This window comes from Xenopus laevis, chromosome 4S (assembly GCF_017654675.1).
Source record: "Xenopus laevis strain J_2021 chromosome 4S, Xenopus_laevis_v10.1, whole genome shotgun sequence".
NCBI lineage: Eukaryota > Metazoa > Chordata > Amphibia > Anura > Pipidae > Xenopus > Xenopus laevis.
This window is the reverse complement of record NC_054378.1, coordinates 70,873,438-70,899,566: the sequence shown is the minus strand read 5'-3', so window position 1 is coordinate 70,899,566 and position 26,129 is coordinate 70,873,438. Positions and strand designations below refer to the sequence as shown.

At 37.0% G+C, this 26,129-nt stretch overlaps 1 protein-coding gene across 2 annotated transcripts in view; it reads left to right on the top strand.

Moving 5' to 3' along the window:
- The window catches only part of tesk2.S (testis associated actin remodelling kinase 2 S homeolog), a 48,503-nt gene that overhangs the window by 7,961 nt on the left and 14,413 nt on the right, over positions 1-26,129 (top strand). For both annotated transcript variants that reach the window (XM_041561442.1, XM_018260837.2), the window contains exons 3-7: positions 1,176-1,297; positions 8,861-8,909; positions 14,715-14,861; positions 18,872-18,954; positions 24,603-24,687. In XM_041561442.1, the coding sequence (XP_041417376.1) occupies positions 1,176-1,297; positions 8,861-8,909; positions 14,715-14,861; positions 18,872-18,954; positions 24,603-24,687 (486 nt within the window). The remainder of the gene's footprint in view (positions 1-1,175; positions 1,298-8,860; positions 8,910-14,714; positions 14,862-18,871; positions 18,955-24,602; positions 24,688-26,129) is intronic.

The window sequence follows — 26,129 nt, the reverse complement described above, 5'->3', positions numbered from 1 at the left end:
ATTACGGAAAGGACATCACTAATTGATTCCATTATATATATATATATATATATATATATATATATATATATATATAGAAAAAAAAAATTCTTGTACTTGATCCAGTATCTTGTACTTGATCCAAATGTAGATATAATTGATCCTTATTGGCAGAAAAAACAGCCTATTGGGTTTATTTAATGTTTATAGATTCTCAAGTAGACTTAAGGTTGTGCAAAGAATCTCAGGTCTCCAAGCATTCTGGATAACGGGTCCCATACCTGTAGTAGTAATCCTTGCACATAATAATTCCGTCAGTTCTTGGACTTTTAATAGACTTGATAGGGATTGTGGTTGGGGGGGGGGTTGTACGTCTTGCAAACATCCCAGGGCTCCATATTCTCTTGATCTCCCACTGATCACATGGTAATTTGCAAAAGGATAAACAAAAGATTATTTGTTTGTGAGTTGCCCAAATACCTCGGTACCAAAGATAAAGAAACAAACTCTTTTGCAGTGTATATTTCTTGTCTCTGTGCTCAAGGCAAGAAGTCATATGATGTATCTTGTGAATCGTGTTTTTGTTTTAAGTTTTCGGACATCTTGGCTGTTTGGAAACCCTGATTTATCATTAATTTCTTATATAAGTAGAGTTATTGATGATGTACATTTTGTAGTAATTGTGGCTGAAGAATATATATATATATATATATATATATATATATATGTATATGTATATGTATATGTATATGTATATGTGTGTGTTTAGCCAGACACACATTATTTGGTTTATGGCCTTTATAACTCAAAATAACTTGTTATAATAGGGAGTATTATACTTATGTCTTATTTAGAAACTGATAAGCAAATAAGTGCATTTTGCTAAAATAACTAATTTTATTTCCTTATGCACCGTTTAACCTGTCCCATAACACTTTGGGGCAGATTTACTAAGGTTCGAAGGAAGGAAAACTCGATTCAAATTTCGGGTCATTCCTATTAAATCGAATGTTATACGTTGGAATTTTTTCATAAATATCCTCCCATTCCAGTTGTGAGTACATTTGAATCTATTAGAGTTAAAAAAAAAATATATAATCACAACTTCAAAATTCGACCTTTGATAAATAACCCCCTTTTTATGTGGATGTACTTTTCCTTCTTCTATTCTTACAAAAAAATGTTTTTCTCTGAAGGTACGCCACAGGACATCTGATCAAGTCATGGCTCTGAAGATGAACATACTGAGCAGTAATCGAGCCAATATGCTAAAGGAGGTGCAGCTCATGAATCGTTTGTCCCATCCCAATATCTTGAGGTACTTTCTAAGTCTAAACAGTCCATATGGTGACTCATTCCCAACAGCCCTAAAGCGAAGCAGGCTGTAACCTGTATTTTCAGTGGCAGTGATAACTGTGTTAGAAATGCTTTTATGTAATAAAACTGTTATTTGTATCATAAATCCTGCTGTGGTTGTTCTGAAAATGTTTAAATTTTAGTACTGTGTATTATAAGAAGTGGTGCTTTTATCTAGGGATGCACGGAATCCGCTATTTTGGATTCGGCAGAAACCCCCGAATCCTTAGCGAAGATTCGGCCAAATACTGAACTGAATCCGAATTCTAATATGCATATTTTACTTCCTTGTTTTGTGACAAAAAGTTGCGCGGTTACCCTCCCTGCCCCTAATTTGCATATGCAAATGAGGATTTGGTTCTGCCGGGCAGAAGGATTCGGCCGAATCTGAATGCTGCTGAAACAGGTCGAATCTTGGATTAGGTGCATCTCTACTTTTATCTCATTCTATCAAGGCATTATCTGGGTTGCTCAGATATAATTTATAATACATGCTCCTTGTCATCTATGTCCTAGACATAATACATGTTAATTTAGGGCTTTCTGTCCTTAATGCTTATTCAAATGAATACACTGCACCCTTGGATTGCATGCTTTGCCTCCTGGAAATGCTATGCCTAAGAAACCTGGAAGGTAAGTAGGAAGAAGCATCAGGGTGCTCTTTCTTATGAGTGGTTAAAGGAAATCTATACCCCCCAAACAATGTAGGTCTTTATTAAAAGATACTGAGTAAAACCTCTCATGTGTAAAACCCTGCTTCATGTAAATGAACCATTATTATAATAATATACTTTTTTTAGTAGTATGTGCCATTGGGTAATCATAAATAGAAAATTGCCATTTTAAAGGGGAGGAGATAGGAGGAGGGTGAGAGCAGCAGTAGAGCGAACCACTTGGACTAGGGGTAGGCAGAAAACTTTTGAATAGGTACCTGCCCAGCGCCCTCACATCTTTGCTCCCTAGGCATGTTTTATATGAATATTTTAACTTGATAATTTAGCACCTTTAAAAAAACTGCAATTCTTAACTGAATTGTATGGGTTTTCTTTACTGAGAACTTATGGCACTTCTGAATGACTATAAAGATTTGTTTAATAATTAATTTAGTGCTTATTGAGACCTATCCCAGATTTGCTAAAAAAAATTATACAAAGTAACTAATGTTTTGAAAGGTATGCCTTCCTGTGTACAGCTCTAGTATATAAATAATTCATTTATGTTTCAGCAACCCAACTTTTTCTTGCTGTCCGAGACTGACTTTGCCCATACGTGTATTCTGTCACACTGCCTTTGAATGGAACCAGGAGTTGGACTTAGTCTGGAAGCTGATCATTGGTTCTCATAGAACTGATTTACTCAATGCATGCTAAAGCATTTTGAGGCTAAAAACTGTCCGTGCTAGCAAACTAAATGTGCGACATTAAAGGGTGACTTGGGTGATATCTGCCCCATGTGCTATTACCCTTTTTCCCCCAACAAGGAAAGTCCTCTATAATATTCTCTAAATTCATAAATGTGGTTTTCATATTAGTTGGCAAATGCTTGACTGATTGTTTCATATTTTTTATTCTGGATTAACATAGAATGGACAATTCAGTTAATAATACAACTAACTTTCAGTCTTGTGTTTGTGTTTTACTGTTTGATTCTACATCTCTGCAGGGTAATTCCAGTCAGGTGTATTCAGTGTATTCCAACACCGTTGATTCATCTTATGTTAAAGCTTTAAAGGAAAAGTAACACCAAAAAATAAGTGTTTGAATAACAATAATGTACTGGTGCCTTGCACTGGTTAAACTGGTGCGTTTGCTTTAGAATCACTACTATAGTTGATATAAACATGCTGCTGTGTAGACGTGGGGGGCAGCCATTAAATCACAGGATACACAGTAGATAACAGATATAAGAGATTATAGTTATCTGCTGTGTATCCTGTGCCTTTTCTCCTTTTTTAGCTTTGAAAGGCTGCCCCCATGGCTACACAGCAGCTTGTTTATATAAACTATAGTAGAGTTTCTGTAGCAAACACACCAGCTGTACCAGTGCAATGCAACAGTACCTTTTTTAATGCCAATGTCCCTTTTAGGTTCTTCTGATATCTAATACCTTGAAACCTTGCCAGTTAGGTTACTGTTCCTTTGTTGCTTGTTGGAGTTCCCCACTGACCCAATCCTTCCTTTGCATTTACTTGGTATTTGGTCATTACCGTATAAGCCGAGTTTTTCAGCCCCCAAAATATGCTGAAAAATTCTACCTCGGCTTATACTCGGGTCAAGCGCAAAATCGGTAGCCGGCGTCCAAGAATAGTCTCCAAGAATATTCGCCGGCGTCCAAGAATGGTTGCCGGCATCCAAAAACGAGACGCCGGCACCTCCAATGGGAGCAGAAACCCTACATTTTTTGATTGAAACTTACCAGAAGCTGCTGCATTTCTCACCCTAGGCTTATACTCGAGTCAATAAGCTTTCCCAGTTTTTGGAGGTAAAATTAGGTACCTCGCCTTATACTTGGGATGGCTTATACTCGAGTATATACGGTAAGTCCTTTGGCAGGACAACTGTATCATTGCAGTTTGGTGGGCACCGATTGAATGACAGGGGTGCAAGGGATTTGAGCAAGGATTGGCCATGTTTTGCCTCAGCAAATACACACCTATACAGTATAATGCTTAGTTATTTATTTAAAAATCTTTGCATTTTAAAGCAGTTCTTTTTCTTAAGAATAATGTTCAATCACTGATGCTTACAAATAACACACGCACATATAAACTACATTGGTTAGTTATTTATTTAAAAATCTTTGCATTTTAAAGCAATTCTTTTTCTTAAGAATAATGTTCAATAACCGATGCTTACAAATAACACACACATATAAACTACATTGGTCAGTTATTTATTGTATTTTAAAGCAATTGTTTCTCTTATTAAAAATAATGTTCAATTACTGATGCTTATTTAAGCAGTTATCATTATTCAGAGCACAGGGCACTATTTTATCTATGTAAAGGTGACTTCTAAGTAGAGCAACCAATGACAACTCCCATTGAGTTAGCACAAATATACAAGTAAATATATTGCAGCCTGTGCTAGTTTGTTTTGGAAGTGTTAAAAAGAAAAAATGTAAAAACACAGTTGTTTTAAAAAAAGAAACAAAAAAACCCTTCTAATTTCTCCTTTTGATACCTCCCCCTCAGTCGTAGTACCTTCTATGCTTATTTGCAAAGTTAAAATGGTGCTTTTTAGAAAATTGCCGATTATTTATGTGCAGTAAAAAATATAAAGTTTCTATACTTTAAAGATTTAAAAGATTTAAAGAAGAGTGGTTGTAGACCAATATATGAGTTTAAGATATCTTTGTTCAGGAGTTGTTTGTATTATGCTGATTCAATAGGACAGTAAGACTTGTACATCATGTTTTGAGTTTAGATATAAGAAGCCAAATGTGAAGCTGTGTTATTGCCAAAACCCGGTTCCCTCTTGTACAAATAGTCAGATATAGACATGCTTTTAACTATTCATTAGTAAGAAAAACTACTCTCTTTCAGTGTAATTTAGTTTAACTGAAAAATTAGTTTATGATCGTCATAGTTAAGGTACTTTAATAAAGGCCAAATATGGATTGGTTTTTAAAGCACAGCAGGATGATGGGTAACCGTACAGTAAAATAGAATGATATGCAACCTTTATTCCTACTTCTACTTCTAGTATGCAGTCTGCAGTCATAGGTGTTGGGTTCAGTACTTAAATTCCCTATATGCCTGTTACTTATGTGTGCTTGTCATCTGTACCTGCCGATTGAAATAACTTTTTGATTTTTGAGAGCTGTAGATACTATGGGAACCTCCATGGTGGTGATGTAGCTGCACCCGTTTCAGTGCAGAGAGTCCATATAACACATTTTATAAATGCTTGCTGCCAAATTTTAGATTTATACTAGTTTTTTTGTTTGTTTTGACTCTGCTTGCGCATATTTTTACCATATCTATCAATAAATTAACTCAAAAAAATCCGGTGTGGGAAAAGACTCGATAAAATTGTGACAAAATCTGAATCATACGTCCGAAAACTCTGAATTTTTTTTATCGTTCGAAAACCTCAAATTATTTGGATTATTGTAGAAAACTCAGCGCAGATTGATATCGTCCAATTGTAAATGGGACATCTGCCATTGACTTTTACATGACCTCGGCAGGTTTAGATGTAGAACTTTTTTTATTCTGACATTTAGCAGCCTCAGGGTTTAGTAAATCGTGAAAATTTTCAATTGTTTTCCCCTTTAAAGCTCCGACCAGATAAAATCGGGCTTAAATAAATAACCCTCTAAGCATCTGTTTGAGAGACTAGACTAGAATTCAATAGATATGCTTCCCGAAATATAATTGAAAAAAAAAAATTACAAATATTTTTTATTATTAATTAGCTTTTTTTTCAGCAGCTCTCCAGTTTGCTATTTCAGCAATCTGGTTTGTGGGTCCAAATAACCCTAGCAAACATGCATTGATTTGAATAACAGATTGGTATAAGAATAGGAGAGGGCCTGAATAGAAAGATGAGCAATAAAAAGTAGCAATAACAATACATTTGAAGCCTTACAGATAGGGTTGCCACCTGTCCGGTTTTGGCTTTGTCATGGCCCGGCCTCCTCTGCATCATGGCCCCACCCCCTGCCTGGTCTCCACCAGGCTAAAAGGTGGCAACCCTACTTAAAGAGCATTTTTAGATGGGATCAGTGAACCACATTTGATTGCTCGATAGTTAGTGGAAGGCTGCGAATAATTCTAAAAAAAAAAGAAAAAATAAGGGCTAATGAAAAAGTTGCCTAGAATTAGCATTTCAATATCATTTTAAAGTTTAAGACAAAGTTGAACAACCTCTTTAACTTTAATCCAGGGATTGTTTGTTTTTTTTTTCTCAGGGGATAGATGTTACCTTAATTAATTATGAATATGAGCCTTTATTACAGGCATATCTTTAAGTCTTTCCTGTATTAGCTACGTTCTTGGTTTATAGGTTATGAATGGATTTGATTTCTGCCATTTTGGCATGAAAATCCTGGCCTTTCTGGCAGCAAGAAGCCACTTATTTATAAAGAGCTGGATGTGCTTGTGTTTTGATGAGCATTTCTTCTGCTTGCTTTGCAGTTCCACTGTAGGACATTTATGAGGTATTTTTAGCAAGTAAAATGTTTGTGGTGTGAGCTCATGCTCGAGAGATTGGTTCTGCTCCTACTTCAGACTTTTGAAATAAATCTTTTCATAGACTTTTACACAGTTTCACTTTTCCAGACACTGAGATTTTTCTGGAAATGGTTTGGTAATTAAATATACATCATTTCATTCAGAAGTCCCTTCAGGAACTAGCAGTAATTATTAGTAACCACTGAACCTATAGTAGTTCTGCAGTGTATTGTGTGAGGGCATTTGCTAAGGTAAAGGCTGCTACTAGGTGACCTGACCCAAGACCACTTCCCAGTCTTGCTGCAAATTTAACTCAAAATTCTTTAAGTGTTTTCCCCTTACAAAAACAGCTTTTATTGGCATGTTAAGAATTCTTTTTTGGAAGTAGAACAATTTTCCATTTTAGCTATTACCGTATATACTCGAGTATAAGCCGACCCGAGTATAAGCCGAGGTACCTAATTTTACTTATGAAAACTGGGGAAACGTATTGACTCGAGTATAAGCCTAGACACAACTAAGACCGTTAGACAAGCAGGATCCTTTTGTTTATTTGTAGATAGATATATTTAATAATAATATTAGTTAAACCTTTGCGTTTTAAAAAACCAATATGGGATTGCAGCCGTTCTCCATGGCTTGGTAACATTAATACCATTCTGTAGTTTCATAAAAGAAAAAATGTTAAAATGATATCCCCTTTGTTTAGTCTTTTAATTTAAAAAGTGCCAAGGTATTTTACTGCTTTGTATGACTGGGAACTGGCAAACAAATCAATATTAAAGTGTATTCTGGTCATTCTCACGTGAGTTCCAGTATAAACATTGTGATTTTATGTTTTGAAAATTAGAATTATTAAAAATGGCAGACAAGTAGCGCCTGCAATATTTTACAATTTTAGCACTGTAGCTGCATCAGTTTTTGTGTGCAAATAAGTGGCAAAATAACGTGGTGAGAACAAGCAGCGCAATGGTGGGAGCAGCAGCGTGATCAGTGGGGAATCTACATCAAAACCCACATGATCTGTAACGTCAGCGTGTGCTACCGAGTCAGCGTGTGCTACCGAGTCAGCGTGTGCTACCGAGTCAGCGTGTGCTACCGAGTCAGCGTGTGCTACCGAGTCAGCGTGTGCTACCGAGTCAGCGTGTGCTACCGAGTCCCATGCCCCTGCACCCATCCATGGGGCCCCCGATCCTGAGGAGCCAACGGGGAACACCCCCCTCCCAGCCGGAAACAATGATGCTTACCCGCGGCGCAGGAGGAGCAGCAGTGCGCAACTTTGCGCAAGGAGTGTGGAACGATAGCGATACCGGCTGAAGTGCGGGTGGCGCGCACGCTGACGTTACAGATCATGTAGGTTTTGATGTAGATTTACCACTGATCGCGCTGCTGCTCCCACCTTTGCGCTGTTTGTTTTGGGGGTGCGAGATCAAAATGTGCTGCTGCAAGTCTGCTGCGAACCTTCCCAGCGTTTCTCTGCAGGTAAGAAACTTCCAACAGAGGAGGGAAAAGCTTGGTTGGAGCTTTGGCGGAATGTGCACTGCCACTGACCCGAGTATAAGCCGAGGTAGAATTTTTCAGCACATTTTTGGTGCTGAAAAACTCGGCTTATACTCGAGTATATACGGTATATCATACCAGAACTTTATAACATTTAAATCGGATTACAACTTTTCGAACATAAGTGGATGCGAGAAGAATCCTAAAAGGTTATGGCTCCAAATTTCCCTTTTTGGTAACTTTCTCTATAACTGTTTGTTTCTTTTATTGTGCACTGCTAGGTTATTTTTTTTTTTTTAAGGTAGATCTCTGCACTTCATAAGATTTTGACAAAATTATATATTAAAGGTGACGTGGAGCTGTTTATTTTGCCTCTGTGTTTTTTTGCAACCATTCTGATGGCTGCAGTTGTGTAATAATAATAAGTAATTTCAGTAACTAGTTCCTACTATTTAGCACCGGGCCCTTGTACCACCTACAATTCTTCTTACCTACTGACATGATTCCTGCAATCAACCCCATTGTGGAAATTGGGCCATGCTGCAGTCACTTACGAAATAAGTTTGATAATGGATCTGTGATCTTAGTGCTCTGCTACAAATACAACTATATTAGTAGCTACTATGTATGACAGATGAAAAGAGAGGGCATTTTATTATTCATATCTTATGTCCATGACTGTAAATGTATTTTATCCCTAAAGAACTATGCTTTACTAAATATTTTATGTTAGATTTACAGATTTTGCTTATGATTATCTTTTAGATTCTTGGACATTTATCCTGTTTTCTTATTTTCTCATTATATTATGTTTTTCATTTTTATTTTCTCGTTTTACTTTCCTTCTAGGTTCATGGGAGTGTGTGTTCATCAGGGGCAATTGCATGCTCTCACCGAGGTAAGAATTAAATTATCGGCTATTGAAATGTAATCAATAAAGTAATGTAATGCAGGTAGTGTTAAACCAGCTCCACATTTAGATTTCTGATCTGTTTCATTCACTAGCAAGTTTGGTTGCAAACACATGTAACCAAATCGAGTGTTTCAGCTGGGCAGTACAGGACCTGATATTAATGTCTGACAGATCTACTGGGTGTGAACATCAAATTCTAAAATCAAATGGGCAACTATAGGCATTCATATGGTAAATGAACTTGCCAAAATGTCTGATTTCATTATATACATGAATAAATCTAAGAATACCTACATTTTTTTTTGTTTAAAGGCTTAAAGAAACCATAACACCAAAAAAATTGCTTTCAAGTAATTAAAATATAATAAAATTCTACTATACTTTTTACAAACATGCTGCTCTGTCGCCACGGGGCAGCCATTTAAGCACAGGATTCACAGTTGATAACATCAGTTCTGAAGAATCCCATTGTATACTACAGAGCTTATGTTATCTGCTAAGTAACCTGTGCCTTTTGTCTTTTTTTATTTTGTTTCAGCCTCAATGGCTACCCCCATGGCTACACAGCAGCCTATTATAAATTATAGTAGTCTTTCTAATGCAAACACCTAACTTTTATCAATGCGGGGTAGCAGTACATTACATTTAATCATTTTAAAATTCTTTTATTTTTTTCTTGTTATTGTTCCTTTTGAAAACTTTGTGAGGTTGCAAACTCTAAAACTCAAATTAAAACTCAAATTAAAAAAAAGGGTTGCATTTGCCTAGGAGGGTTCTGAGATAAAAATGTCTTTTTCAGCTTGCTTTTCTTCATCAATGTAAGAAATTCACAAGAGGGACTTGTAATTCTAAATCAGGCCTTGGTCATTTGTAAGTAAACTCTCTCTACTCACAAGGGGCCTTTTTAAATCTAGCATTATATTTAATTAATTTTTTACTGTAATGTGGTCAGTGTGTCTGTTATGTAATTTATTACACAATATCCCTGTTTATGAAATGCCATTGCAAAACCTTGACACATGATGATTTCCAAAATTCTCTTGCAAACATTTTGTTTGTTTTTTATTTTTTTAAAGACAAGGTATACCATTATAACATAGGATAGGAAAGCAATGTCACATCTAAGATGTATGCTTGGGTACATGAAAAAGTTTGGGAACCCTTCTTAATTCTTTGGGGTTTTGGTTATCATTGGCTGAGCTTTCAAAGTACTGTAGCAACTTCCTTTTAAAATATAACATGCCTTTTATAAACCGTAGTATTTCAGCAGTGACAAAGTTTTTTGGATTAACCGAAAATATGCAATATGCATCATAACAAAATTAGGCAGGTGCATAACTTTGGGCACCCCAACAGAGATATTACATTAATACTTAGTTGAGCCTCCTTTTGCAAATGTAACAAATGTAGATGCCTCCTATAGCCATTGATGAGTGTCTGGATTTTGGATGGCAGTATTTTTGACTATTCGTCCGTACAGAATCTCTCCAGTTCAGTTAAATTTGAATGCTGCCGGGCATTGACAGCCTCAAATCATCCCATAGATTTTGATTATATTCAAGTCTGGGGACTGTGACGACCATTCCAGAATATTGTACTTCTCCCTCTGCATAAATGCCTTTGTAAATGCCTTTGTAGAAGTGTATTTAGGGTCATTTTCTTTTTGGATATCCAACCCCTGCGTAACTTCAACTTTGACTGATGCTTGAACTTTATCCTGAAGAATTTGTTGATATTGGGTTGAATTCATCCAACCCTCGACTTTAACAAGGGCCCCAGTCCCTGAACTAGCCACACAGCCCTGCAGCGTGATGGAACCTCCACCAAATTTGACAGCAGGTATCAGGTGTTTTCTTGTAATGCAGTGTTCATTTTCTGCCATGCAAAGTGCTTTTTGTTATGACCAAATAACTCAATATCAGTCCAAAGCACTTTGTTCCAAAATGACTGTGGCTTGTCTAAATGAGCTTTTGCATACAACAAGCGACTCTGTTTGTGGCGTTAGTGCAGAAAGGGCTTCTTTCTCATCACTCTGCCATACAGATGTTTTATGCAAATTGCGCTGAATTGTAGAAGGATGTACAGATACACCATCTGCAGCAAGATGTTCTTGCAGGTCTTTGGAGGTGATCTTTGGGTTGTCTGTAACCATTCTCACAATCCTCCGCATATGCCCCTTTTGTATTTTTCTTGGCCTGCCAGACCTGGGTTTTACAGCAACTGTGCCTGTGGCCTTCCATTTCCTGATCACCTTCCTTACAGTTGAAATTGACCAGTTAAATCTCTGAAATCGCTTTTTTTAGCCTTCCCCTAAACCATGATCCTGAACAATCTTTGTTTTCGGATCTTTTGAGAGTTGCTTTGAGGATCCCATGCTGTCACTCTTCAGAGGAGAGTCGAACAGAAGCACAACTTGCAATTGGCCGCCTTAAATGCCTTTTCTCATGATTGGACACAACTGCCTATGAAGTTGAAGGCTTATCGAGTTAATCCAACCAATTTAGAGTTGCCAGTAACAGTATTCAGTATTTCAGTAATTCATGCATTGAAATTGGCAAAATTACAAGGGTACCCAAAATGTATTCACAGCCAGTTTTTCACATTTGATTTCATTTCAACTGAATACTGCTTTTCTGAAACTCTTTGTTCAGAAAACACCCTAGTACTCAGATGTTCCTGGGAAATGAAAAACGTTTCCACTGTTATCTTTTTTTGTTGAAAGCGGGGTAAATTATTATACAGGCTGAGAGGGGGTTCCCAAACTTTCATATGACTGTACATAAGAATTTAAAGCAAACAAATAAGTCAGTATCTGGTTTCTGTGTGTACAAAGGGTATTTTTTTGCACATTACCTACAATAAATTACCATTGAGGGTGATGTCCAGACAAAGTAGCAAATGGTACAAGGAAAAAAGAACATTTTGCTTCTCTCTGGGTACTTTACTTAAAGGGAACCCGTCACCAAAAATAATTATTCAAAATCCTATTTTACACATTAGTCAAGCAAAATTAACTTTAATCACACTATATATAATTTATTTGAATCTTGTTGTTTCCTTCAGTCTGGCAATGCATAATTAAAGCAAGCAGACAGGAGCCATTTTGTGGAGACTGTTATTAAGGCAAGTCTTGCATCATCTCAGAATCTTTTTTTGTGCACCAGAATGGGGGACCCGATGTCCATCCCCATGACCTACACTTCCACGTGACTACTCAATTAAACGGTAAAGAGAACGTGGAATTTGTGGAGAGCAGAAATCTAGGTGCTGAATGGAAAGTAAAAGTAACGGTCTGCCCTGCCTCTATGGCAAAAGCTCCCCATAGACGCGACGATTCTTCTTGCCGAACGATTTTAGGGAAGTCCGACCAATCCTTTGAAATTATCGTGCGGTTAGTGGGATTCGAACGATCGTACATCTTTACGATTCTTGTCCTTTTGTTATCTTTATATTTTCCCCTGCTATTTTGATTAGACGCAACCTTCTTGCACCGGGTATCTCTATAAACATCTAGTGGTTGTAACCATTGTAATCATTTCTCATCAGTCAATTGTGAATGAAGTTACAGTGCCTCTTTGTGACTAATTACCAGCCTAGCAAAACGCGTGCAAAAAAGGATACCAGAGAGCAGATCTGAGAATTTCATTCAGTTTTTATTTTTTTCCCAGCCTCTTCACACTCGAAGGATGGCACTAATTGTGTTACACAATGTATTTGTTGCTAACTCCCTTGTTGCCCGTTTTGCCCTTTTTGCCATCATGCTAGCTGACCTTTGAAAAAGGTTTATATCCAGCAAGTTATATTTAGCTGTTATTGGAAGCTAGTAGTGACAGTGTCTCTAATTGCACATATAGGACATTTTGTACACCCTGTTGCAAAATATAAGTGTATTATAAATGATGAGGGACATATATGGTCATAGAAAGGCACAGTTCTGCAGCTCATGGGACTCTTGGACTAACTCATTTTACAGCAGGGATTACTTACCGTATCTTTTATAAAATAAGGTTAAATTTGTTAACCGTATTTAAGGTTAAACAATGGTAATATCTCTTATATCCTTCTATAAATGTTAATAAGTGACTTGGGGGCCTTATTTATTAAAATACAAATTTTTCTTAGTATTTAAAATAAAATAGTCTGACCAAACTAGAATCCACGGTTGGAATTTATTTATTAAAAAAGCAAGATTTTTTCAGATCGGGAAAAAATTAGATTAAATCTAGTGAAAATCTGAACTGTACAATTTTTTTTTTCTTTTTGCCCGAAATAGTCAAATTTTTGGGCTAATTCCAGAGCAGACCACAGAAACTTCCAGATAGCATAGGCACCTCTCCCATTGACTTATATACAACCTCGGCAGGTCTGAGATTGAGTATTTATGGATTCTGACTTTTTCCATCTTCTGGGTATAATACATTTCAAAGAATTCAAGTTTTTTTTCCCACTAAAAATTTGGGTTTTCTAGTTTAGAAAAAAACTCAAATTTTTCAGAATTGAATAAATAACCCCCTTAACCTTTAGGTCTGGGCACAGAATCGGCCCCCATGCTGTTTAGAGAGTGATTCCATATCATTCAGCCTGAATTCAATGAAAATGGCTTTTGCTCAACATACTTTTGCCCATTGTCTTAAATTAGGAAAAGTGTATATTTTTTTATGTTTTTTCTTGAGCTAAACAGGCCAAACATAATCTCTGGTATTCTGATTCTTGTGAGGCAGTTAGTCGGACTCCATGCGTAGGTTTCTTCTTATCATTAAATAACTGTTGCAACAAAGGGTTGAAGAGATGGGGTTGTTTATGCAGAGCGTATTCTATATTTCAACTGTTTGTGGCAGTTACAGAAGAGGTGCTTTGTTGCATCTTTAGGCTTATGTCACACAAGGCATTTTCTTCACAGGTAGATAAAAACACCAGTCATCTTATATCTGCCCTGTAATCTGTGTGCACAGGCAGCAATGGCATTCACCTGTCAGTGCTTAAATGGTCCCAAAAATTCTGAGAGATTGGATAATTCTGGTTTTATAGAGCAGCCAGTGTACTTTACAGTTTAATTCCATATTAATGCACCGGTGTAGTGAGTGAGTGACTGACTGTAGTGATGGCTGACATACACACAGAAAGGGTTTTAAGAGATCACAGCTCATATTTTTATTACCTACTAATCACATAGCATTGTGTATGATATGGCAAGTTTTTATAAGAGTACTTTTATGCAAATTATGATTAAAAACAAGGATTTCTTTTATAACTTTCATATGAAAACTTTCAAGTTAAACGAGTCACATACGGCTCACTGCTCACTTCTGTATAGCTTGTTAAAGGGATACTGTCATGGGGAAAAAAAAAGTTTTCAAAACGCATCAGTTAAAAGTGCTACTCCAGCAGAATTCTGCTCTGAAATCCATTTCTCAAAAGAGCAAACGGATTTTTTTATATTCAATTTTGAAATCTGACATGGGGCTAGACATATTGTCAATTTCCCAGCTCTGCTCTTTTAAGAAATGGATTTCAGTGCAGAATTCTGCTGGAGTAGCACTATTAACTGATGTGTTTTGAAAAAAACATGTTTTCCGATGACCGGATCCCTTTAAGTAACATGGCTGTTTTTCTTACTTTCAAATTATTAAATGGCAATATTTTTCTGAAAAATGTATGGGAGAGTAAAGTACAATTTACAGTTAATAATATAGAAAGAGATTGAAGATGTGGTTGTCTGCCATTTAATGTTCATTCAGTTATAGTGCCATTGGCCTTCTTATATTGCATAATTTTTGTTTCTCCTTATAGTATATTAATAGTGGCAACCTTGAACAGTTGTTGGACAGTAACCAATACTTGACTTGGACAGCGAGAGTAAAACTGGCTCTTGATATTGCTCTGGGGCTTGCCTATCTTCACTCCAAAGGAATTTTCCACCGGGACCTCACGTCGAAGGTAAGACATTCGTATATCTGTGCTTTTCAGTAATGCAATCACATTTAAATGTTCATTATAAAAAGCAGTTTCTTTTTGGAAATATACAGTTGTAAAAAGAAATGTCATTTGATATGTGTGATTACTTTAACTTTTTAAAATTATTGCTTGAGACTAAACCTGTTTGGAAGGACCAGGAAGCCATGTCCAGATAAAATAGGATTAACCGTTCAAACAGCTGTTAGGAAGTGAAGGTTATGAGATGAAAAGATAATTACTATGATTCAGTGCTAATTAAATGTCACTAAATGTTTTGCATGCCACAGTGCATGTGACTTACTGTTTTGTACACAAGGGCAATAAGATGAAACATCTGGTCTATAAATAAGAGTTATTGCTTTCTTTGCTTCTTCGATGACATTTATAAAGAGTACTGCTGTGCATAGTTGTTGTCAGTGGAGGGTGACAGATTTTGATGTGCTGAAATACCCTTTGTACTGCATAAGAAAGCAGGAAACAAAATGGTCCTGTAAGACTAGCTCTAATCACTTATTTCTTAAGCCTCTTGTGGCAAAAAATGCTGTACAAGGTGCAATACATGCTACAAAACATAAGTTTTGTTAAAATGTTACTTTTCTTTTTGTTTCTCTCAGCCTACAAAAATACACAGGCTGAGAGCAGCAGAGCCCGTCTGTGCCCATGCCCTAACTGTTTGTGATGCAGCCAGGTTTTGCAAGCCTATTTACTGATGTCTACTTGACTGAGTCTGTATTAATTTACAGTAAATAGAGAACTGTAAATTGTGACATCAGCTTTAATAACTGACTGTTAAATAGAATTGCTTGACAATGCGGAGAACTCTGTAGCGAAGAGGGTCCAATTAAAACTTGGAATAATATGTGCACAATAAACAAGCGATTAAGATCATTTAATGTTGAATGCCAAATATTATAAGGAACATCTTATTTCATTTTGAGAATGTATGTAGACTAAAATCTTGCATTTTTCATTGTTTAAAGCTCTGTTGTCTGCATGTATGTGTTTTACTCCTTGCTCTACTTAAAGCGTATTTCCATAACATTACTATGTTGTTAAGATTCCCCCAATGATACTTTGTTATACTTGATGAGTGATACTGCCAAAGGGCTGTGGAGGTCATCTTTGGTGGGCCTTGAGCAAATTTCCCCTTTGGCCTTAAAAAAAAAAACAACTCTGTTTTTCAGCAGTTTGACACATTTAAACAATAATTTAAACATTAAATAAAATCAATAGGATTGTTTTTCCTCCAATAATTAATTATATCTTAGCAATGATCAAGTATAAGGTACCGATATATTATTACAAATCAAAAGGAAATTATTTTTACAATTTTTAATTATGTGATTAAAATGGAGTCTATAGCAGGTGGCTGTCCCATATGAGCACTCATGTGGCAAAGCCTGTGATGTGTGAGTGCTTTCTGTGATGGGAATGTGATATTAGTTGGTGAGCACCTGGCCTTTGTTGTCAATGTGATATTAGTTGGTGAGCACCTGGCCTTTGTTGTCTTGATTGGAGAGACAGACACACACACACACACACACACACACACACACACACACACACACACACACACACACACACACACACACACACACACACACACACACACACACACACACACACACACACACACACACACACACACACACACACACACACACACACACACACACACACACACACACACACACACACACACACACACACACACACACACCAGACTTAATGAATTATTGGACACACGCAGCCATTCAAGCACAGGATACACAGATAAGTTATGAAGAATGCCATTGTATAATCTGTTATCTGCTGTGAATCCTGTGCCTTTTCTATTTTTTTTTTTTGAATGGCTGCCCCCATGGCTACACAGCAACTTGTTTATATAAACTATAATAGTTTCTGAAGCAAACACACCAGCTATATCTTTTTCCTTTAGAAATATGCCCATTAGTATTTGTTTAAAATCGTTACATATTCTTCTGTATGTTTTGTTTTTGCTGGGAAGGAGCTATTGCCTATCTTTATTCTATATAAGAAGTTCTATGTTTTCATGGTATCACCAGTGTGATTAATAACCCTCAGAAGACTACACTACTCAGTTGGTCTTTAAATTGGGCACTTCAAAGAAAAACATCTTTTAAAAGGTGTAGTGAAAAAATCGGCATCCTTTTTAAAAATCACTTTATATGTTTCTCAACAAAGATGTAAATATTTTGGTGACCAAAAATTATATTAAGCTTAAAGAAGCTCAAACTGTATGTGTTTTGAACTTGACAGAGTGTGTGGTACTTACAGATACTAATTGTATCTGGTTGTTCACCTTCCAAACCTTTTTTCAGTTTAGCAGGACCAAAGATAAGAAATATCTATTTATGTGTCATATAGAACAGTTTCCAGAGCTGCTTTAGAAACCCATAAGAAGGTATTAGAAAAACTGTCGGTAATGGAAAATAGGAAGTAATTGGAAAAAGTATTTTATTTCTGGTGAACCGAACTGCAAAATGTTTTGGAAGGTGAACAACCCCTTTAAAAAATATATTTGGCCTTTCAGACTTTCACCATTTACTTTACATGCTGGAACTATTTGTTTCAGCACAGGGAAAAACTAAAATGTATTCTCCCTGCTTGATATTTTGCATCAGAGATGAATGATTGGGAGGGTTGTTGGAGCCCATTATCACCATTGAGTTCTATCACTTTCAGTTGTCAATTCCCACTATATGTCAATTGGTCAGCATTGACAGATTTGAAGCAAAACCACAAATTCTGACCAGGAAAGTATTTTTAAATGAGGGCTGTATTACAGGAACCAGAATTACTGGGAATACTTCAGGATTCCCCAGTATGAAATGTGATAAATCTGCCCCTTAATGTTCCTTTTTCTTACATTCTTATTTCCTGGCTTAGAAATGGCCCAGTCTTTGGAAAGAAACTTAGGTGGCATGGGGAAATCCTCCACACCTACAGAAACCAACACTTTTAGTATAACCTTTCGGAAAGCTTAGAAACCTAATCTGTGATTGTCAATGCATTCCCTTGTCCTGCTAAAAAGCATTGTTTTTATTTTCTTTATATTGCCGATTTTATATTCTTGCTCCCAATATTTAGCTCTTCTTAGCTCTCCCATATTTGCACACAGAATTCAAGAAAACTGAGTCATCAGGAACAGGGTGTATATTAAACGAATCACCTTGCGTGTGATTTACAGGTAATAGGGAAATGCGATACTTATGCATTGATATGTGTTTGCCCTGCAGAGGTTTAGTAAGGTATTCTGTATTTTTAATGCCTTGCTGGCTGCACTAAATATATGGTTAATTGCCTTCTGGGTATTTTAAGTAGATATTTGATAGGACTTCAATAACATGAAATATTTTCCATGAGGGTAGTGGTGCAATAAACACATTTGTGTTTCGAGGCTGTCTCTAGCAACCAATATATATTTATATAGATACTACCTGACTGGTGGATCTTATGCATCAGAAACTCATTACCCTCTTTATTCCCCCCCCCCCCCCAAAATTCTCAGACTGCCACACCTTCTTCCATGTTAAAGTGATTGACTCTTGGACTTGAAACTTTCCATGGTGGAAAGGTGTATAGATGATATTCAAGACTGAAGGGGCCAAGTCCACCTTTTTGTTTACATAAACCCGTACTGGGGTTTATACACATACAAAAAAATAGCGTGTCTGATACAGTATGTATGAAGTTTAGCAACTACTTATTTGTCATATGAATTATTCATTTTGTGCTGCTTTGACTTGACTAGTTTTTGAGTAGCACAAATTTTTTTCAGTTGCTCATGCTTGTACTCATGATCATATAGCTTTGATGGAAATGACCTAACTTTAAATTTGACCTGTGTGTGGTGGTCAGCTTTTTCCCCTTTAAAAATGGTTTTTTCTAATTTATTTTTCGTGCGTGCGTGCGTGCGTGCGTGTGTGTGTAAAGCTTCCTAATTGTTACGCAATTTGTTTTTGTTCCAGAACTGTTTGATAAAGAGTGATGAAAGTGGATATTCTGCTGTGGTGGCAGATTTTGGGCTGGCAGAAAAAATTCCAGATAACAGGTAAGTGAGTCATATGCAGTACTAATTGTGATTCTTCATTAAATTATGCATTATAAGTAGTCAAATACTTTGCATGTGATTAACAGGAAATACTCCAGCTGTCTCAGTATTTAACACAAGTTGGTTCTCTTCTTAACTCCAGTAACTCACTCATGTTTGACCAACTTCCTTAGGAAAAGTGACGATTAGGGGTGATCTTGATTTAGAGACCACACCAGCAGAACCTCTGATTCTAGACACCTGTAGTAACATAAGCTATAAGCTAAGATTGTAATATGCTTGTTGCAAAACACGCACATTTTACACGTGAATATCCAACACAAAATGCCAGGATGTGCTCTTAAAGGAGAAGGAAACACTTTTGCAAAAAAAACCTGTACCCTCCTCCCCTCCTGGGAAATACTCCATACTTTTACCCCTCTGCGCAGATTCTTCCAGCGGAGTTCCACGCATCAATCTTCAGCATCCTCTGTAAGCTGACTGGGAGATCGGTATTTCTGCGCATGCGCAGTTGGAGCAGTTTGCGACAAATGAGCAATCGCGGAATTACACAGAAATTGCAGATCTCCCAGTCAGCTTACTGAGGATGCGGAAGATGGATGCGTGGAACTCCGCTGGAAGAATCTGCACCTAGTGTTGAGTATGGGGCATTTCCCCGGAGGGTAGTTAGCCTGGGGGGAGCAGGGAGGGGGGGTCTACGTGTGGTGGGGGGTACAGGGTTTTTTGCAAAAGGGTTTCCTTCTCCTTTCAACGTGTAGGAGCTTATACTCCAGGACAAATAGAAATCTCCTAAAACAAATGGATAAATCTACCTAGGGCACCTCCTGCTGAATGATACGTTCCTCACGTATGAAGGAATTCAGTCTAAATGTACTTCCCAGAACCTACCAGTACTTACCACCTGCCTTAACCACACTGGTAGTGGAAGAAACTCTCTCTATAGAGCAACCCGCAAAGCTGGTATCCAGACTCTATCGTAATTTTACGAGTCCCTTGTGGGAATCCGGCCCAAGAGCTGCACCTAGAGATAATGATGCTACTGAATGATGCATCTTTTCTGCAACTGTATCACCTATTGCATTCTGGTAAATTGTAAGTGTTGTTGCTAATTATAGAGAAAGCTCAAACAAAACCAGTGACAACTGCTTACTCGAGATCTGTTTATTGCTTTGTTTTAGTTTAAATAAAATTTGGATACTTCTGGAATGCTGGTACATGTGGCATATGATGTAATTGTTATGCAAAGTGGATTTACTTTGGAATTCCTTCAATTCATTGCAGGCATTTTGATTCAAATCATTATTGATCTAAACATATAGTGCTAAATTATACAATGCTACAAGCGGTTTGTTATTAATGCACTTTGCCTTCTAAAATTTAGGCAATGCGCATGACAAAATTAATAAAGCAAACTATACAACCCGGGGAACATGCATGCTATGCTTTAAATATATGCAAACACAGTGCAAAGCTAGATTTAATTTTGCTGCACAGCTACTATACAGTCACTGCACGTTATTAAGAGCAGAATGTACAGGGTAAAATAGGAAAGAATATGCACCCTTTTGATTTACTTTTGTTTTTAGGTTTAAAAGTTCTTATAGGAAGTGAGGGATTACCAGCAGTGGGACCACTGTGATTTTTACCAGATATCTGTGGTAGCATGGTGGACCATTCCAATGCTGGGTTTGTTGTGGTGCATGAAGGGAGGTTGAAGTGCATTGAATGCTGCTGTTTTTTATTGTTTGGTATGCTAAAAGGCATAGCAAAAACTTTCCCTGCCACCTCACAAGCATTTAAATTAAAATCACTCAAAAATAGATGGAACTATTGATTGCATCCTACCGGCACAAATGTTTTGGGTGGTGTTTGCACATGACACATGTGAACATTTGTTTTAGTAGACATATGAAAATACCTTAAAATATTAAAAGATCCCTTAATTGGAAAACCCCGGGTCCAAAGCGTCCCATATAATAGATCCCATACCTGTAATAATAGAAGAATAAAGTTATATTAATGCAACAGATCAGTAGGGGTAGCACAAACCATTAGAGGTAAAATCAAACTATTATAGAAATTATTACAAAACCAGACTTCTCTACAGACCCTTTAAAGTCTCCTTTTTTTATATAACCACATGAGAGAGACACATCTGTTTCTGGTTTTCTTGCTACGGGAAATGATAGAAATATTTAAATAACTCTTTCAGCTTTTTGAAAGTAACCTCTAAAACAGTGATCCCAAACAAGTAGCAACATGTTGTTTGCCAACCCTTTGGATGTTGCTTCCAGTGGCCTCAAACCAGGTGCTTATTTTTCTGGCTTGGACACCAAACAGACCATCCAGGGGCTACCAGAAAGCCAATTACAGCCCTTATGTGGCACCCCCAAGATCTTTTTCATGCTTGTGTAACTCTTGTTACGTTTTAATGGGGTTCACGGGTATAAAAAAAAAAAAAAAAGGTTGGTGACCTCTGATTTAAAGGGATAAGCTAAAATTGGTTAAAATGAGAGAATGTGGAATTTTGATGTGTATGAAAGGTTAGTAAATGGAAATTTATCATATTCTGACTCCATTGGCTAATGGAGTATTTTAATGCACTAAGCTCACCTTACTGCTCAGGTGCTTAGGAGATAAATGCGTAGACTTCCAGTGCTACAATTGTGTCCTACTCCATTACTGTAGGTCTTACAGTAATATTATAAATGACATATTCCACTTATTTATCCCAAATTTAAGGATGATGACAGTACAATGACAGTGGTACACCGTTTTGCCCTTACCAGGACCATACTAGAAAATGTGGGGAAATTGGCAAGCCTACAAACTGCTGGCTTTGCTTTGAACATCCAAACTGAACTGATTCAGACTAACTTAATGCGTGGGTTGATGAGTTAGATTCCTTTAAAGCAGGGGTAGGCAACCCCCGGCTCTTCATCCTGCTTGTTGTGGCTCGGTCTTGCGGCTTTGCCAGTCACATTGTCTATACAGCCCTCGCACATACTGGCGGCTTCTTGAGTGTGCGACCGTGGTAAGTTAACGGTTAGCTTACCGCGGTCGCACACTCAGGCATTCGCCAGCAGGGACAAGGGCTGTATAGAGTCCCAGGAGTGACAGGCAAGACTGAGCCGCAGCAAGATGCTTCATCATGGTCCTTACTGCGGTCACACACTCAAGACAAGAGAGTGAAGATCAGCATGGAGCTTCAGAAACAGAAGTCACATTAAATAGATGAGAACACTAGCATTTAATAGGGCTATTCAGTGTTTAATTTATTTCAAAGTAGGCCTACACATACACACTGCACTTCTGTTTATGGGGAAACCTGAAAACAACTGAACTGAAAAAAAGTGTTTGGAAGGTGAACAACCCCTTTAATGTGGCAGCTGCAAACAGGAAAAATGATATATGGTAGGTGCTCGCAGAAAACAATCCCTTATTACAAAAAAACATTACATATACATTACGTGTTTCATGCTATAGCAAAAGGTCGCCATCCGTACATTTGTTTCCTTAGGGCAGTGTATATCCCAAATACGCTCACAGATTCATTCCTTCAGCATTGTAGAGTTGTGACCAATAACATTTCTTGTTGCTTTAATGTACTGTTCAATATAATCTTTATTGGTCTGCAAGGAAACAAATGTGTCAGTTACAAGCGTATGCATAGAGCATCTAGCTATAAATGGGTGGTAGCCAGTTCATGTATTCAGCTGCAGACCTTTTTGAAAATGCAGATATTCTGTTCTTGCCAACAAAAATACATGATTTCTAAAGCGTTTAACAGCTAATTCCATTTCTATTACAGCATGGAAAAAGCCTCACTGCTTGCCTGTGTGGCTTAATGCAAAAGACGGATTAGATGCAAGCTTATTGCAGTAGGATTTTGTTTCTCGTCTAATTTTTTGTGACTCGCTACAAGGCACTTGCGTATTTAAGGTTCTGTAGCAGCAAAACATGCATAGTCTAGCAGCTCTTTACAACAATAAAGCATTTCAGAAATGTACAGAGTACCTGTAGTTTTGTAGATAGCTAGCATTTGACCTTAGCATGCCTTCCATGTGGTAAAAGTACACTGTTCTAAATGGTTTATCAGTATTTGCTACATATCAATCCCTGACATCCATAATGGCAATGTACTCTGCTTATTTCAGTAAGATTAGTGTCAGAAGCAAATTAAAAAGCTCCCTTTCTAGCAAAGCAAAAAATGATAGTGAGGTGGTAAAGACAGCCAAAAAACTCTCTGTTCTGAAATAAACTAATTAAAAGCATTCTTTATATGGAATGTTCTTTGGTTTTTGCCCACCTTACCAACCTCGCCATATTTTTAATTTAAATTTGGATTATTTGATTATAATGTAGTCTATGGGAGACGGCCTTTCCGTAACTGGAGCTTTCTAAATAACGGGTTTCCAGATAACTGATCCCATAACCTGTTCTTAGTCTGTCGACACAATGCCAAGCACCTAGGGAGTGACGCCGCCTAAGAGTACACACAAGTTAGTGTGCCCTTTGTTTGGAGTACTCTACAAGTATATTATTTCTACATTGATCTATTCTAGGGCAATTGCAAATGGGGCAATTGATGGCCTTTTTCATGCCATGTTTATTGCTCAGCCACCGCATGTAAAATTCATCCAAGCCATATGTCTTAAAAACCAATGTGTTATATTGTTGTAAAACAAATTGTGAACAGGAATAGGTGAAAGAAAACTAACCTTTGTGTGAAGTTAAACATAAAATGCTTTGACTTCAAGGCTATATTGAGAGTATAAACTACAATATACCAGGGCTGTGCAAATTAAGCCTGAGTGTGGCGTGTTGGCAGTTTGCCTTAAAGCTGGAGGTGGTTAACATTACATCAGAAGCTTGAAAAGCAATGTATTATGTAAGTCTTTTGTGTAAATCCTTGTAGGGCAGGGCTTACACATTAGTGCATTTATGCAATCATTCATTCCTTTTTGTATATTCAACCCCAACTACAGCTGGCCAGGTAATATTGCATGACAAACAATGTAATGATTAAATATTTAACACTCTTAATGTTTAACAATTACTGTGACAGAATCAAATGACTTCTGAAAACTGGTGACTGTGCTAAAGTCAAAGAAAGGAATTTTACTTGCACAGCCGGATTTATTTATTCATTTAAAGTTCTTCAAGTTCTATCAGTCAGTTATTGATTTTATTCCTGTATACCCAGGGTGTCTCCTTCCATGAGCAGCTATTTTTTCTTTTTTTTTTTTTTTTTATGTTTTGTTTTTTTTAAAGAAAATTTGTCTCTTAAAGCTTAGAGAGTGCAATAGTGCCTTCTGCCCTAGCGAGGTGCTCCCCCAACCCAGCAGCCCAGATTCTCCCATGTGTATGACTTACAGTTAAATGTTTTCATGGTTTTAAAGGTCCATGTGAATTGATGGTATACAAGTGTACATTTCTAGAACATCATGCATATATAAGTATTTATATTTTGCCATTTGTAAGTAATGCTTGCGTACATCTGGGTTTCCATGAACCATGGGCCAGCTAAAACTTGGTCAGGACATCACTTGTCCATGCCATTCTAGGTTCAGCTAGGTTAGCCTTGAGGGAATTTTAAGCAATACTTATTGGCAGACTAGTTATTGTCCTGGTTTCTCTCTTTTCAGCGAGGGAAGTGAGAAGCTTGCTGTTGTTGGGTCACCTTACTGGATGGCCCCAGAAGTTCTGAGAGATGAACCCTATAACGAAAAGGTGGGTTCAAAGACTTTGCACACATCACATGTACATAAAGCCTTCATTCTTATTTTGTGACAGTTTCTATTAATTTTTGTGTAAACTTCAAATATATCAATGACACTTAACTAAAAAGTGTGAGTTAATAATAGACTTTATAACCTTTAAAGAATTGTTCTTAGGACTGATATATACCTAAGTAGGTATAATTTGTATAATATCTCTGTATAGGCATGAACGTTGCTCCTGCTATAGGGAGGTCCATTTAAGGCACTTGTTTGATTGGTTACAACCCAGCAGCCCCATGGTTCTGCTAGTTTCTTTTAGCTGGACTAGAACTACATCAAGAGTGCTGAAGCATGTGGTATAGAAACATGTGGCTAACTTGTTGACTAGAGATTCTAGAAGCCTAGGCAAAGTGATAATAGTAAACATAGTGAATGAATGTTTTATCAACTCTTCAAATAGAGGTAATAAGAAAGCCTAGTGTTAAGTACTACTTAAAATCACTGTAAATATAAGAAGGTTACATTACAGTTGAACCCCATTTTAAGTAAAATTGAGGTTTCACTGTAATAGAAATGTATAGGAATAACACAATTGTATGGTCCCCCCAGACCTAAGTTATTATAAGATATTGTCAGCATTTAACATTTTGAACGTATCACCTGCTGTAATGGAGGGTACTGAAATTAATTCTATTGAGGGAAGTGTTGGTAAGGTGTGCTACAAAAATTTTCTATCACCCTATAAAACCCAGGAAACCAGGATTGCCTTTAGCATCGTTTTACATTACAGAGGCAATTGGTTAGTTAAAGAAATTTCTGAAAAGAATTTAAAAGCAATCTTCCATTCCTTTACAGCATATATAGTCAGCATATTTGTAAGATGATTTGGCATTTATTTTGAGCAGCTGAATAAAAAGCGAAATAACTCAAAAACCACAAATAATAAAAAGCGAAAATCAATTGCAAATTGTCTCTGCAAATTGTCTCTGCAAATTGTTTCTACATCATACTAAAAGTTAACTAAACAGCGAACAACCCCTTTAAGGCACATTGGGATGCCTTGGCCTTTATACAAACACTCTGCCTTCTTTCATAATGTTTTCATGTAACAATGTTACAAACATATAAAATACTATGCCACCGTGCAGGTGAATATGCAGAATGTTTGAGGCCAGCAAACACAAATTTAAACCATCAAGCATGTTATGGTGCTTATTTTTGCCTCCATGCAGCTGTATATATCTTATCTGTTGGACAGCTTTAAAGCCGGCTTGTTTTTACTAAGGTGAAGGGTGGCAGGGTGTTGTGTGCATTGGTTGTGTAGATACCAATGGCCATAGTAACAGTCTTTGAATTTACAAGTCAATATTTTTCCCATGTTGTCAGATAGAAATATGTGAAATTCCTCAAAGGCTAAACAAATAGCTTGCAACAGGGTTTGAGCATTGACTG